This window comes from Punctularia strigosozonata, assembly GCF_000264995.1.
Source record: "Punctularia strigosozonata HHB-11173 SS5 unplaced genomic scaffold PUNSTscaffold_4, whole genome shotgun sequence".
Lineage (NCBI taxonomy): Eukaryota > Fungi > Basidiomycota > Agaricomycetes > Corticiales > Punctulariaceae > Punctularia > Punctularia strigosozonata.
The window spans coordinates 95,769-111,191 of NW_006767436.1; the positions used below are offsets into that span (position 1 = coordinate 95,769).

At 51.8% G+C, this 15,423-nt stretch overlaps 3 protein-coding genes across 3 annotated transcripts; 2 read left to right on the forward strand and 1 right to left on the reverse strand.

Annotated features, from left to right (window-relative positions):
- Positions 1-6: 6 nt before the first annotated feature.
- Positions 7-1,704, reverse strand: PUNSTDRAFT_132263 (uncharacterized protein; the record flags this gene model as incomplete). The annotated part of the gene is made up of 6 exons (XM_007381608.1): positions 7-572; positions 625-728; positions 778-906; positions 953-1,233; positions 1,288-1,410; positions 1,471-1,704. Coding segments are annotated over 6 exons (1,437 nt in total), but the record flags the coding sequence as incomplete, so codon positions are not given.
- A 5,755-nt stretch (positions 1,705-7,459) lies between these two features.
- Positions 7,460-10,811, forward strand: PUNSTDRAFT_64703 (uncharacterized protein; the record flags this gene model as incomplete). Its single annotated transcript, XM_007381609.1, has 9 exons — positions 7,460-7,669; positions 7,716-8,081; positions 8,135-8,328; positions 8,381-8,543; positions 8,600-8,760; positions 8,808-9,202; positions 9,250-9,426; positions 9,478-9,610; positions 9,665-10,811. Coding segments are annotated over 9 exons (2,946 nt in total), but the record flags the coding sequence as incomplete, so codon positions are not given.
- Positions 10,812-11,162: 351 nt separating this feature from the next.
- On the forward strand, positions 11,163-11,835 carry PUNSTDRAFT_132265 (uncharacterized protein; the record flags this gene model as incomplete). Its single annotated transcript, XM_007381610.1, has 4 exons — positions 11,163-11,303; positions 11,371-11,463; positions 11,518-11,760; positions 11,809-11,835. 4 exons carry the CDS (start codon positions 11,163-11,165, stop codon positions 11,833-11,835), a joined length of 504 nt encoding a protein of 167 aa, XP_007381672.1.
- Positions 11,836-15,423: the final 3,588 nt, after the last annotated feature.

The window sequence follows — 15,423 nt, forward strand, 5'->3', positions numbered from 1 at the left end:
AGGCACCGCCGCTTGGGGCACGACGGGAGGCGCCGACTCTGGGGGCACGACGGGAAGCACGACCGCTTGAGGCGCGACGGGAGGCACCGCCGCTTGGGGCACGACAGGAGGCGCTGACCCTGGAGACGCGACAGGGGGCACCGCCGCTTGGGGCACGACGGGGGGCGCCGACTCTGGAGACGCGACGGGAGGCACTGAGGACGAGGCGGAGGGTAGAGATAATCCCGAGAGAGCGAAGGTCTCGGCCTCCTCAAGCAGCGATGCATCGCGAAGAGTTTTTGCTTTCTTGTGATTCGTGGCGATAGCCTGAGCCTTGCGACGTTTCTTCGATGGGACTGGGTTCCCTGTCGAGGAGTCAAGAGGCTGTTCTGCTAAAGATGCCGCTGCTGAGGCGAGGAATTCGGGGCTGATACCGTCGAGGGACAGCCCATCCGTGAGAAGCTTCATATCCATCAATTCGGGGTCGATCATTGAGGTGTCGCTATCGCAGTTTGTCGAGGACGTCGGTGCTGGATTGGTGGATGCTGCGGACTGGCTCCTATTGAGACTCATCACCAGACATTCGTCTTGGGCTGTCGACATCTGCCATGAGATTTTGTACGAAGCGGTAATGAACGAACTCACACCAAGTCTCGTTGCAGAACTGTCTAAAATTCGCTATGTCTGTCTTGTGGTCCGAGTTCCAGGATGAGAATTCCAAACCCTGCTTGCATTTACCGATGGACAAACTGAAGTGCATTAGTCCGCAGTGGCTGAAGTAGCTCGACATCAACTCACTGCAGAGTATTCACCTCCCCGTTGGCACGAGGTAGTGGCCCTCCACAGGTGATACTGAAGTGCCATCCGGTCTGCTTGTGAAGGCTCTCCGCGACGCGTCGAAGGGTGTGAGGTAGATTATCAAGGTACCTAAAAGAGATCAGAAGGCGATAGGAGCAAAAATTGTTGTACTCACTCTTGAACTTGCTTTGCGTGGATCATGTCATCGTCATCCTCAGCATCAACATCGATATATCGTTGAGCATCATCTTTGAGATAACCTTTCTCACGATACTCGTCCACCAGCGCCTTCGTCTCAGCGCTAGACTCCATATACTTGTCAACCGACCACTTGTTGCGAAACGCTGCCTGCTTCTTCTTTGACCACCCAGCAGCAAGCGCTTCCTGCCACACTTCGTTGAACTCCGCCTTCACCTTGGGATCGTCATAGAAAAGACGTTGCCACGCATGGGGAAGCTTATCGATGTGTCAGTAGCTGAAGGGGGTACTCTCATGCTGAATAGCACGCACCTGCGGTTTCCTTTTTCCTTTATTTGAAAGGTCGAGCGTCCGGACACGAACGGGGGCAGCAAGGCCAGGTATGAGCAAGGCAGCAATGCGGGCCGCGTTGTTCTGAAGCCAGTTAGTCGCTTGCTATCAATCAAACCGGTGTCTGATCAGCATCGTAACGTCAATTTTAGATGAACGTCGTACCCCGAGTCGCTTTGCACGACGCTGAGCACAAGCGGCGGATTTGAACGCCTTCAACACATCTCCGCCGTTTGCAAGGATCTCGACCTCGGTAGGCATGACGGGGAATTTGCGAAGATACTGGCCCCAGACAAGTGTATAGAAAGATTTCTTATCGCTGCCAGTATTCACATAATCGACGCAGAACGTGGAGAGAAACGCCCTCTCCTCCTCGCTCCAGATGGATGAACGGGACATAGCGAGATTGTACGTGGTGCAGCTGGGGAGAGGGATACCGCAGTATATCGCGTCTCCTTGCTGGGATATTCTTCGGACCTATATACCACAAGCTACAGCTCCTCTATTCCTTCCTGGCAACCCGACAACAAACGGTTGCAGCAGCCGACAGAGTCGCTGTCTTCCGAAGTACGTGCGATCGGTCTCCCCTGCTGTTCGGCCTGGATCTGAATCAACGTCAAAGATAGCTGCCGTAGGGGAAAATAGATATGGCATCGTGCGCATCAAGTTTTGCTTGCGCGCGTCGCATATACTCTACACCACGATCGACGGCGGCATGCAGTTTGGCCGGTATCCGTAAAATCTTTCCTTTGTTTTGCTAAGAACCTCATTTCCAATGACGAGCATTTTCTGCGTTCTTCTATTATAGGTTTTTGCGTCCAACGATCCATCGCCTTTTCGCATTCTCCCTGGAACTGGCGATGACACGACGAGGTCCGTGGCAGTTTGAGACGCTGATGCTCAACCAGATGCAAGATCACCATCAGCTCAATGATTCCATGCACTATAGCATCCATCGCCTGCATGAAGCTCGCTACTTGCATGGCCAAGTCAGTCTTGATCTGTTCCGCACCGGAATCAGACGTCAAAAGCGGTAGCGACATGCTACGGCAGCTTCCGAACGTAATACATTCAGATTGCGAGGTTGACATGCCGACGTTGACGCACAGGTGCTTCGGTCTTCGTCTTGTCACCGGCATCGTGCGCAAGTTTGACGATCCGGTCCGTTGCGGTTCTTACCGTGTTCCGCCAACTTGCAATTGACTTGACAAAGCTTATAGTGGCATCCGCAACATCTCTGTCACCGACCGCAGGTTGGCAGGCTCGGCATGATGCGAGTTCTTGGTATCCTAGCTCATAATACCCATTCAGACAGTCTCTGCCGCAGCGGACTGCAGGACATCGTCGCCAGGTACTTATGGTGCATTTCCTCTCCTCAATATGGCACTCAATGCAATGCCCAACAGCAGCAACTCCCACTGAAGGCAGCAAATCGATACTATCAAGGCCCGTGTATGTTTCGGGGCTCAGCGATCGGTTGCGTTGCTGCATGCCGCGAAGACAATACATTGAGATCGTGGGGATTGTTCAGGCGCCGGCGTTAGCACCCGGGTGCTTCGTCCTCCATCACGTCACCAGCATTGTGCGTGAGTTTGACGATCCGATCCGTTGCACTTCTCGCCATGTTCCGCAGATTCCTATTGACTCTGTAAGTTTTGTGACATCTGCAGCGTCTGTGTCTGCGGCCCCAGGTTGTCAGGCTCGGCAAAATGCATCGCGGGTATCCTAGCTCATGAGACCAATTTAGCTCCGCCGCGGCGAACTTTAGGGTATCATTGACAGGTGCGTGCAATCCGTTTCCTCTCTCCGATAATGACGCTCAAGGTAAAATTCAACAACAGCTTAGAAGGCGGTAAGCTACTCGTTCGTGGTGTAACACTGAATCTGCCTGTTGTCATGCAGAATCGGTGTAAGTCCTACCGAGCGCATAAAGGTTCACCAAGAGACCCAGAGTGCTGGCACGTTAATACGGGCCCAGTCTTCCTTGCAACCCGGCCTGCCCGCTGATTCCTTTTGCGCATTCACCGCTGTCAAACATATTGCATAATGCAACGACGATGATCATCACTTTCCGCCTTGTTTGTTCCCTGTCTGAGGGACATCATCCTTCACATTCTGTTTATGGGATGTAAGTTGTCATATATGTGAAGTCGTGTGAGATTTCCATCGCACGACCTGGTGCGTGCTTCTTCGCGCTCAACCAAACAGGAGTTACGGAGTACGTCTCCTCGTGCTCTCTGTAATAGGACAAGGCACTGCTCACCGCAGGTCTTCTCCTTTGCACATCGAGGCACGTTCACCGCAACCCACAAGTCCATCCCCCCCTCGAGCGTGCGTCCTGCTTACGTGCTGTACCCTGATCCTCAGCACCCCGATCGTCCCCGAGTCATGCCATAAATCTAGCCATGCGGCAAACATCTGTCCCTTGGCGCCGTTGAGGATAAAAGGCGGCTCTATCCTTCAATTGCGATCCAGACTCAACTCTCCCCCCGTCTCACCGTTCGTTTCGAATATCTTCCAATCATGCTCAGCTCTCACGTTGACCTTACAGGTGTGCGCTTGCTAGTGAATAACATCATATCACGTTTGTATAGTTCCTGATCTATGTCGCTTGCTATGCTCATCGCCCGCGTTGTAGGCCCTCCATGGAAGAAGGGGGTTACGAGTCCATCCTCAAAGCGGCGGAAGCACATGTGCCCCGCCCGCGGAAGCCTGAGCCTCTTGCCGAATCCGCGGCACGGACACCTCCTAAGCGTCCGACTGACGCGCAATCCGTCGCGTTCGCTGCGTTGGCCTCGCTTTGTCGTCTCTGGCTCGGTATGTATCGCATTCTTCTTTGTCCGATCTCAGCTCATGCTGCGCGAACAGTGACACCTGCCCCTCGCTATAGTGTGCCTCCATGGCCATTTAGTTTCCCTCCGGCCCCTCCTCCTTCCCGGTCCCCGTCCCCCGAATACGAGCTGCTGGACGAAGCATCCCCGATTGGTCGGTTGACGACTTATTGCCTTTCCCGGCCCCTTGCGTCATTTCCGACACCGTCCGATCCGCCCTCGCAAAGCACCTCATCGCCTAGTTATTCGCCATTTCCCATGTCTGGGCTGTATAATTCACATTCATCTGCTTCCCATCGCAAGGACGGCATACCGCCACGTGATTCCTCGTCATCGTCGTCATCGTCGTAGTATATTGCTGGCTATGCGAATCGGAGCTCCGCTTCGCTTCCTCTCTCGGTCAGTGATGCCCGTACTTGAAATGATTATTTGACTTATCAGTTCCAGAGTAGTGTTGCCTTGCTGACGATCGTCTGAAGCATCTTGTATTCTTGCTCATTGACATGCAGTGCAGCTGCTGCATTGGATCGCATGGGGCTACGAGCCCAGCACGCGCCGGTTATATTGCGTTACGCTGACCAAATGGTGTCCATGGTATGACCGAGCGCTTGATAGAATACTCTCGCCACGTATATACATTAACATGACGCATATCTTCCCGTTGCCCTCGAACACTCGCACTTATGTATTATCTATTCACACAAGAGTATAAAATGTGATGCTGGGTGTACACTCTTCCATGACAATCAATAATACACGATGAATCACGCTGCTGTCGTGTAAATAATGGAGAACAGCGGAGATGGGAGTGAACGCTCGTCGGTCGCGCACATATCGCTCGCACCCTTCCTTTGCATCCCGCAACTCCACCTCCAAACCTTGCCCAGCGCGATGTGATAGCATTGGGCACACATGGTCGACCATACCCTGCACTGACGTCCCCCGCAATGAGAACAACTCCTTGACCAAGCAAGCATACCCTGTGTCCAGCCAGCCAAATATCTCGTCGTTACGCTGGAGCATACCGTTGCGAATCGGAGACGGTGTTCCTATTTCGTGTGATCAGGCAACTTTAGATAGTGGCATTCTAGGCAATCAACATACATGCAAAGTTTTCGAACATGTGTGCAGGAAGACAAGCTCGAGTTCCCATACGCCGCAAGCGGCGATTTCACCCAGTGACGATACCGGCTGCTGTCCTGCGACTGGTCCACTGTAGCTACCCCTCACATACAGATTCAAGCACCCAGGACGCATGTATCTAGAATTGAATTATGTAGTACCACAACATCAACGCCCGTACGTAGTGGCTTGACTGTCACGAACCTCGCCTTCCAGCCTCATCCTGCGCACATTCATTGCCTGAGGGGATATCCTTGTACCTTCGACCATGTTGATCATGATATATACATCATGTCCCGTCGTGCAGGATTGGAGGACGACAGCAACAAAGTGAGCACTCATTGGTCTTCCGGAGGCGCCTTGAACACATCGTCAACAGACTCTCCTTGCATCCCACACATCCATCTTTCAACCTCGTCGAGCGCGATGTGTTAGCGACGGGCACACATAGTTGACTGCGTCTTACATTGATGTCCCCTGCGATGAAGACAATCCCTCGACAAAGCGGACTTACCCTGTGTTCAACCAGCTAGTTATCCCGTCATCGTGCTGGAGCCATACCATCACAGATCGGAGACGGTTTTAATTCGGTGTGATCAGGCGAACAGCGGCATTCCAGGAAATCAACACACATCAGAAGTCTTTCGAACATGTGTGCAGGATGGCAAGCTCAAGTTTCCATACTTTGCTAGTGACAATTCCACTCGATGAGTCTTCGTGTCGTAACATCCAAGCTGACCGCTACCTTGTGTCTACTTAGTTCACAATCATCACCTTCGCATACGGTTTCAAAGGCATTGGAGCTATTATCGCTGTACTTGCAGTCCATAGTGCGTGTAGGCCAGACGTTAGGCTGTGTTATTGCGTTGACCATGATTCACATCAGATGAGATTCAGCATCACCGTCGGAGAAGAGATTGGAACGAACTTTCGAAGAAATCTAACGCCGATAAGATTCATGAAACTGTGAGATTCGATCTTCGCCGATCTGGCCAGCAAGGCGGTGCTATCGGGACTTCACCGTAGCGTTTCCAAGCTGTCTAATGTGATATACTGTATCATTATTGACCTGTGCGTTCCAATTTTACATCCCGGAGTCCTCGGGCGATGAATGGCATTCAGCGGACCCGCATCACATGGTGTCATTGCTCGTGCCCGCTGGCCGAAGTCAGCCTTCACTGGGTCTGTGACTGGATTTTTAGTTCTAAAAGTGATGAAAAAATCTGATAAAACTTTACAAACTTTATAACATTTTTAGCCCAAAAGATTCTGTAAAGATTGTAAACTGGCATATGAAATTTTACCTCACAAAAGTATGATCTAAATGTTGAAAAAATCCTGTGTCTCTTTCAAGATTTTTATAAAAGATTTCCTGCCATAAAAATCTTGAACCAGTTTATCAACCAAGCAACTATATCAAAAAAGTATTAATCTATGTTCTTAAATCTCCATATATAAATGAGCCACAGTACTTGAATATAAGAATATAAGAACTTTCTGCATATGAGTTTCAACATGAATCATAAATAAATATACAAATAAACATTTTATAGAAACATGGTTTCAAACTTTTAGAGCCAAAAATGCAAATATAAATGATGTAGAAATCATGATAAACTTATAAGATTTTTGTTTAAGACTTTTAGCCCTAAAAATGGATTAAAAATCATTAATTTGGTTTAAGATTTACTCTGTATAAAATCATGAAAAGATTTAAACAGTTTATAAGATTTTTACATCATTTTTTTGGTCTAAAAATGCAGTCACAGACCCAGTGCTTGGTATTCCTTTCCCCCGCTCTCGTTGTTATCGCAGAGGACTTTGGCCCACGTTCGTGACGAAACCACATGCCCCGCAAGCTTAAACTACCCCGATTTCTGGGGAAAGAATCCCCGAAAACAGCACCGGCAACTGCTAGAGACGTCGAGCTCAGGTTATCAGAACGGACGGGACGGCTTAACTCCACCATCACACCCGCAAAACGGACACACCAAGAATTTCTTGTGTCTCATGATACAAGTCCACTAATTTCTGCCGATGAAGGAGGTCCAACCAGCAGCTCGAAGGGTGTCGATGGCTCAAAGGATGCAGGGACGACCAAGAAGGCGCGTCAACGGAAGGCGCAGGCGACAAAGACCATTGCCGTGAGTGATCATCGCTGCATTTTGAGTAGTAGACTTGACACAGTAGTATAACAGTACCGCATGCGGCAGTGGATTGGTGAGATGCGTGCAAAATTCCTCGATGCGTTGTTGGCCCACGAGGCTTTGCCAACCGCGACGACGACCGCATGCAGTATTTGCCATCGTTCAACGGGGGAGTACCGCTGTCAAGACTGCTTGGGCGGATGCATGATGTGTAAAGATTGCACGATAGCCGCTCATAGAAAACTCCCGCTCCATCATATTGAGGTGAGTGATCGCGGAACTCAGTTTTACTCTCTAACATATTGTGCAGCGTTGGGATTACGATTGCTTCACGCCGACTTCGCTTCGCGACTTAGGGCTTGAAGTCCGGTTAGGTCACACCTCTGGCGAGTCGTGCGGTGGGGTTCACCCGGCTCACAAATCATTCCTTGTCTTCGACGCGAATGGCTACCACTCCGTTGATGTTCGATTTTGTGTTTGCTTGCCCACTCCACCATGGAAACAGCTACTCGATGTCGGCTGGTATCCAGCCTCTAGCCAGGAACCCCGCACGGCGTTTACGTTCTCATTCCTCGACACATACCACCGCCTCACGCTTCAAGGCAAAATTTCACTTCATGACTACTACTTGTCGGTCACACATAAAACAGATAACGCTGGCCTAAATGAGCAGATGGTAAGCAAGATTCTGGTGCTATACACGAATACTGATATGCCGCATCATCTCAGTCACGATACCACGAAGCCACGTTGGCCACGAGGCAATGGTCTCATCTAATGTTGCTCAAGCGATCAGCTCGTGGGCACGACCCATCAGGTATCCGCAATACATCGAAGGGAGCACTCACCGTTGCATGTCCCGCCTGTCCTCAACCGGGGTGGAACATTCCAGACGACTGGGATAAGTGTCCCCCGGAACAAAGGTTGCTCTACGTGCATCCGTGTCGCCCCTCGTAATGAATTGCATGTTTCCAGGTGGATTTATACGCTATTCATCGCGCTCGATGCGTGTTTTCGTTTGAAGAACAAGGATCGGAAAATACATGATCCAGAGCTGGGAAACGGGTGGGGATACTGCGTAGAGGAAACGTCATACCAGGAGCATCTCAAGGAGTACGTTGAGATCGAGGAGGTGAACGTTCATGATTGTCTGGTGTACCGAGCGTGTTGAACGTAAACTGATATTTGCGATAGACTACGGTTCAATGTGACTCAACCTTCAACGCGATCAAGCATATGAATTCAACTAATGGAAAGCCCGGGGTCATGTCCGTGACTGGTGTCGGCGCCGTCAAATGTGCGAGACACGCGTTCGTCCGGCCGAACGGCGTCGCCGACTTACAGAAAGGTGAAAAGTACGTATCTTTCTGCTGTATCGCAGCGAGACGCTGAACGCTTCCAGGTATGTGACCATGGACTACATCCTCTGGTCCACCCTTCTCCTCGTCGGCTGCCTCCTTCCGATCGCCATTAGCTACGACATTGCATGCCAGTGGAAGCAGAACCTCTGGAAACGACACGCCTCCCTCCCTGCCACTTTCGCAACACTTACAGGACTAGCCATACGATTCTTCATTCCGAGCATGCATATCCGCGATCATACACTGTTATGTCAGACGGAGTATAACTTTCTCCTTCACGAAAATACGGGCCTCACGCACGGAGAGACCATAGAGCAGGAATGGGCTCATATAGGTGGTGTCACCACCATCACGCGGGACATGGGCCCAGGGGCGCGTCATCACACGCTCAACGACCATTGGGGTTTCTGGAACTTCAGAAAGACTGTCGCTTTGGGTAGGTATACAGACAATATATTGATTCCGATGCTAATCCGTGATGAGGTGCATTGATGTACAAGGCTTTGATATCTGCGATGCAAGAGCGTACCCGACACCAGCGTATCTATGAAGAATACACCGCCCGATTTAGCCCGGCTCTAGTTCTCCGGTGGGTGGATATGATTCAGAAATGGGAGCTTGATCCGAAGAATCCAAACCCATACGACGAGCCCGAACAAGGTAATGATTATTTTCCTTCGAGAATTCATACCCAACTAAGACGAAATTCAGCTGTCAATGTCAGTCAGCTACGGAAAGAGTTTGCGGACCAAGACGCGCAAGAAGCCGAATCGAGGATCCCTTCGCTACATCCGACGTCCGCCAATGCGTTCATTCGGCAGGGATTCATTCTACGCGATCAACAGTGGGTTTCTCTCGTAATGTATACCACGTTTGTTGATCTTTCTGGTTGTATCAGATGGAATATCCGCTACTCGGCTCAGCAACTAAAGGCTAATGCTACGGATACAGCGAAGTCTTCGCTACAAGAGCGACGCACAGCCCTCCAGCGGAGCATCCAGAACTGGTATGATGTTCAAGATTCTTACATGCCAGTAGCTATAACACGTCGCTCTCCACGACGTGCGGAAGGAGGCGAAGAGTCCGGAGTGACAAATCGGGCCGAAGATTTGGCGATTCTGATGCCCTCCGACATCGACGTCCCTGAGCTCCGTCGTTCCGGGTGCATCGGCGACGTTATCAACAAGGAAAAACAATACGCCATGGCGCGGATGAAGGACGGCCTGATCAATGTCCGGCACTTTCTATGCATCAGATCTGCCGCACGCCGGAAGATGAAGCACTCATTGGGTGGTATGGAAGTTTGGACGCATGTTTCGATCACTGCTCACAGACTCTTAGGCCAGAAGGAAGGAACACGGTCCAAAACGCTTCTTGGTTCGGTATCAAAGAAATTACAGCAGGCCGTCAACGTGTATCGGACATCCCATGCGGCCGTCAAGATTTTGGATCCAACAGGCGACTGGGTAAAGCACTATCGACACCTGTCTGACGATGATGTCCGTGGCCCATTTCGAGATGATCAACTGGTCGAAGCGGAACGGAGGAGGACACCCTCATGGATCTGGACCGTGCCCGGCACCCAACAGAGGTCTGCGGAGATCGACGACCGTGACGCCGACGAGCACATGCGCAGCGAATGGGCCAGACAACGAGCACGATCGCGAAGATGCGCCGAGGAGATAGTATTGCTCGTGGAGGAGATGAGACGCGTGCTGACGTTTCTCCGCTCGAAGGCGACCTGGTGGGAGAAACAGCGGGGGTTACGGATGGCAGAAGATCGCGTTATGCGCGGAATTGATGCTTATGCATGCCGTCAAGCACGCATACTTACCAAACTTGGTAGCGTGTTCGCGTCGCGGTGGCTACCACTGCTCAAGATTTCAGATCTTGGAGGGCAGTGGATTGCGCAGTTTGACACCACAGATAGGCCGCCGCCAAATGCCCCATCCGGTCAGTGCTCCTGTCTATTAATACCATATGGACCTACTGACACGCTCAGTCGCCACAACCCACACTTCGACGGATGTTGCGGGACCTGTTGAGAACGGCGAGAACACGTCCACCGGACTTCCATCCTTTGAACGTCAGCCATCTGTTAGCGTTCAATGTCCGCCGCCGCTGATGTGTCTTTATTAGCCCTTGCCTTGCGTCGGTCGGAAGGCTACGAGAATGTAGATGATGAATACGTATCGGACGATGCAGATAGTGACGAGAGCGACGCAGAAGCTGATCAGGTTCCCGAGTGGGCGCGCATCGACGACGAGTAGTAACTCCGTAGCCCTCCTTGTTTGCCCTGATTTGTCAACGAAACATTGCACGATGCAACCCTTCGACGTGTAGATAATGACCGCGCTCGAAAACCTCCCTGGTGTCCCCACTTTCAAACCTCCCTAATGGCTGACGACTCGAAATCGGAGCCTTGCCACTGCATCGAAAAACCCAGACAACGTGGACCTGATGGACGTAAGCTCGGCTTGGATCAGATGATCTTGCTGATGGATCCATGCTTGGGGGCGCACTGGCAAGCAATCAAGGTCAGCGGCTACGTATGTCGACGCTTGCACAATGTTCTTCCCCTGAACACCCGCGACACGAATGTAGGACCGCATTCGCAAGCTGGCGTTCGAAAGGTTGGCTATCGGCCGCGTTTACAATGACCAGCCGTCATTTGCCCATTCGTTATTGGTCTGCCAGGTACGCTATCGCGGTAATATGTCCACTATACCCCTGATGCTCACGAATATTCAGGTTGCCGACCAATGGCAATTCCTGTGGGACTACGTGGACCTCTGGCCGCTTCGTCTATACCTTCGGTTTCTTCTCTCTGCGTACGCGGATCCTGATACGCCTACCGGCATCGCCTTGAGGCTCAGGAAAAGTCTTGACGATCATTCTGTGAAGCATGAGACTGCCTCTGCATCTACTGCCTCCACACAAAGTATCAACGATGATGATACTCTTGAGTGGGATGACCCGGAAGAACAACTTAACGTATGCTCTCCGTACATTCGTCCATTCCATCTGTTCACGAGACCGCAGGATACAACTACACGAACCTCTTCGTAAGCGGCCGCTCCATTGTCTTATGAGTACGATCGTTGGGCCACAGAGGAGGATCGCGCTGTATTCCTTCATTTCACGTATTCCATATAAACGTACTTCAATCGTGTACAATCCGGTGTGTAGTACAGAACCATAACGTGCGGTCCATTCGCTTAGGCCTCGCCAAAACCCCACATGTACCGAAGGTTGGTAAGCGGGAACGCAATCCCGTTGCTCTTGAGAGTTGAATCAAGACGAACGTCGTGATGGCGTCTGCGGTGGCCAGAGCGCGGTGGCAAAGATGGTATCGCTGGCATCTTGATGGTGGAGGAAACAGGGTTGTGCGAATGCTGGTGGATGACCGGGATGTCGCAGACACGTTGTTCGCCTTCTCGTCCCAACCATGGTCGACTTTGATCCTAACCGTCTTTCCAGACAACTTGATGGCGCTCCCAGCCCAAGACGCCTCCTCTTCCGCAGCCACCACCTCTTCGGCGATTGACCGTCTTCCGCCTCGTTGACGCCCGATCCACAGCCTTCCCCGGAATATGAGATAAGACTTTCTTGTCCGCATCCAGCTCGTCGTCCGAGTCCAAGTCATCCGCACGCCGTGAGCGCCCGAGTTTTGCATGTGTTGGGTCCAGGCAGCATTGGGAAGCTGATCGTCGACGAGAGTGCTCACCGAAGGCGAGGCCGCGGTCGATCGACGACGTATTCGAAGCGGCCTCCTCGGCCGTCACTCCGGGGCCGTAAGGCAGGCCGGCGACGTCCGAGAAACAACCTCACGGGCTTTCATGCCAGTATCGCCCGCATATCTCCCCAACACATCGGCCATACACGCGCCCACCTACTACAAAAGTGAATGTATGTTGGATAAACCATGCAAAAGCTAGGCATGAGCGGGGAGACGCACCAGAATATCCACGGGATGCCGTCGTGCCCTTCAGGTTAAACCCTATTAACAAACTTGCGAATTCCAGCGCCGGCATTGTCGTCCCGTTTTGTACTAGCTAAACACGTGCGCACGTAAGTATATGAAGTCAGAGGTCATGCTGCTATCCATTGTCCCACTGACCTGGAGCCGATGTCAAAAACCCGACGTAACTGTTCTATGTAACGATTGGATCGTAATGGTGAAGTTCGGATCGCAAGGTTGATGCTTGATGTTGTGGTATAAGCGAGACATGTTGTGTTAATAGTTATGACAAGCGTGTCGTACCAGAGAGTGGGGAAATGACGTGCTAACACAAACAGTTGTTAAGCTCTTGAAGAGCGCAGGGCAAAGCAACCTAGCCAATTGTGCGATCAGAGACGATCTGGCACGCATGGTGCTGAGCACGTACCGGATATCCTAGAGAACGTTCGTCTCGACCCTGTGCCAGCGTATCTTGCATCTCGGCTTTCCTCGAACCGTTCTCATGTCCCACATAGACTCGATTTGTCGTTGATCGCTGAGTGGTGCAGTGGATGCAAGCCAGAGACGAACCAGTAGAGTCGGGACAGAGGGGCTGACAGCGGCTGGAGTCAGATGGAGACAGCCAGAGGCACGCCCAACCAGGCGAACGGAGTCTTGAAGAGGTAATATCACGTGATCCGACGATAAGCACTCGTGTCTTCCCGCTCAGTCGGGTTCCTCGCCGTCTGCCGCGCTGCCGATCGGCTTCAATTGAAGATATTGAAACCCAGCGGTAAGCCCTCTCTTCATCCTCTTGTGAGTAAAGTTTGATATGTTGTAGACTACTTATCGTTCATAATGGCTAAGAAAATTAGACCAGCGTTGGGTGTTCGAGGAGCGGTCAAGCCGCGACCTAAGGTCGGTACTCAGTTTCTGTGCTCATTCTAGCAAGCGCTAAGTGTATCGTAGAGGAAGGGTGATACCGGAGTTTGAATAAGAGATGCTGGATCGGATAGGGTAGTGGGAATTAGTACCGGTGCCGCGTGTTCATGCCGGGACTGGGGATTCGAGGCGGCAGATCAATCATTGAATGCTTATCTTCGTCTTTGATCGTAACTGAGTGCACGTAATCAACATATCGAGAAGGTAGATACCATAATCGCCGCGAAATACCACCACGTCTTTGCGGATCGTCTTGGCAGCGCAATGGGTGCTCTTACCGTGTACTGCGCAAAGGGGCCAAAACGCCCAACCAACCCGACACCACACGCGAAATCAGACTTCAAGCGACGAACCGCTGCAGCGAGCCGCGGCCCAACAACGCACACTCGACGCGACGGAAACAGAGCGCAAACGGATCACAGAACCTGTGATGCCGCAGGAGCAGCGCCGGTGCTTGCGCAGCTAGTTTAATGTGAATGACAAACATGTACAGGAACACCAGCCCTTACCGGTGCGTGTACAATGATGAGCGTCCGCGATCCCGCTGGGGTATCTGAGTGAGGCGGTTTCTGCGCGTGAGCAAGAAGTCCACAGCTGATTGCGAATGACGTATTACTGCAGCAACTGAAGCCCTTACCAGCGTATGTACACGGAAGTTAGAAACGTTCACTTGCATTCACACAAGAGGACGACGCTGATGCAGGCACAGCTGGGATATCTGAGTGAGGTGACCGGTGGGCGTTAACGATAAATCTTGGGAGCGAGCTGCAGCACTCACCAGGGTATCTGCGAGGGGACGGAAATGGTGTGTGCCCTAATCATCGAACTAATGAGCTGACGGAAGCCGCCAAAGTGTGGACGTAGCTAGAATGTGTGACAAAGGGTCGCTGCGCGAGCATGTCTGGTTCTCGTAACAAGTGCAGCACTAACCAGGGTATATGCGAGGGATGTCTGGATGTAAGAGGCCCGTTACCGAAAGGAACGATACAGCGAAGCAGCGGCGTAGATGTAGCTGGAATATGTGATGAAGGGACCGCCGTGCGTGCACAACTCATCTTCATGAAGAATGCAACATTTACCAGAGTATATACGGGAACGGCGGGATATGTGCAGCCCTGATCTGGATGCAGCGGGTCGGCGGCGGTGTAGAGGTAGCTAAAATATATAAAAAAGCGAGTGCTGCGCATGCACGGCCCGTCCCGGGATCAGATACAGCCGTTGCCAGAGTATATGCAAGAGAATCCCGCAGGTATGCCAGCCCCATGACGGATTTGAAGAGCCGCAGTGCAGAGGCGGTGTAGGTGTAGCTGAAGTATGCCACGAAGGGAACACCGTGAATGCACGGAGGATTCCCCACAGCAGATGCAGCACTTACAAGAGTATATGCAAGAGATGGTGAAAAATATGCGAGCCAGGTGCCAAGAGTAAAGGAGGTGGCATAGGTGCAGCTGTAGTATGTGACGAAGAGAATGGCGGGTCCCCAGCGGAAACACGATACTTACTGCAGTATATGCGCGAGCGGTGGGATATATGCAGCCCCGATCTGGATGCAGCGGGTCAGCGGCGGTGTAGAAATAGCTAGAATATATAACAGAGCGAGTGCTGCGCGTGCGCGGTCCGGCCCGGGATCAGATAAAGCCGTTGCCAGAGTATATGCAAGAGAATCCCGCAGGAGGGAATGCTGCGAGGCGGGTCCCCAGCGGAAACACGGTACTTACTGCAGTATATGCGCGAGCGGCGGGATATATGCAGCCCCGATCTGGATGCAGCGGGTC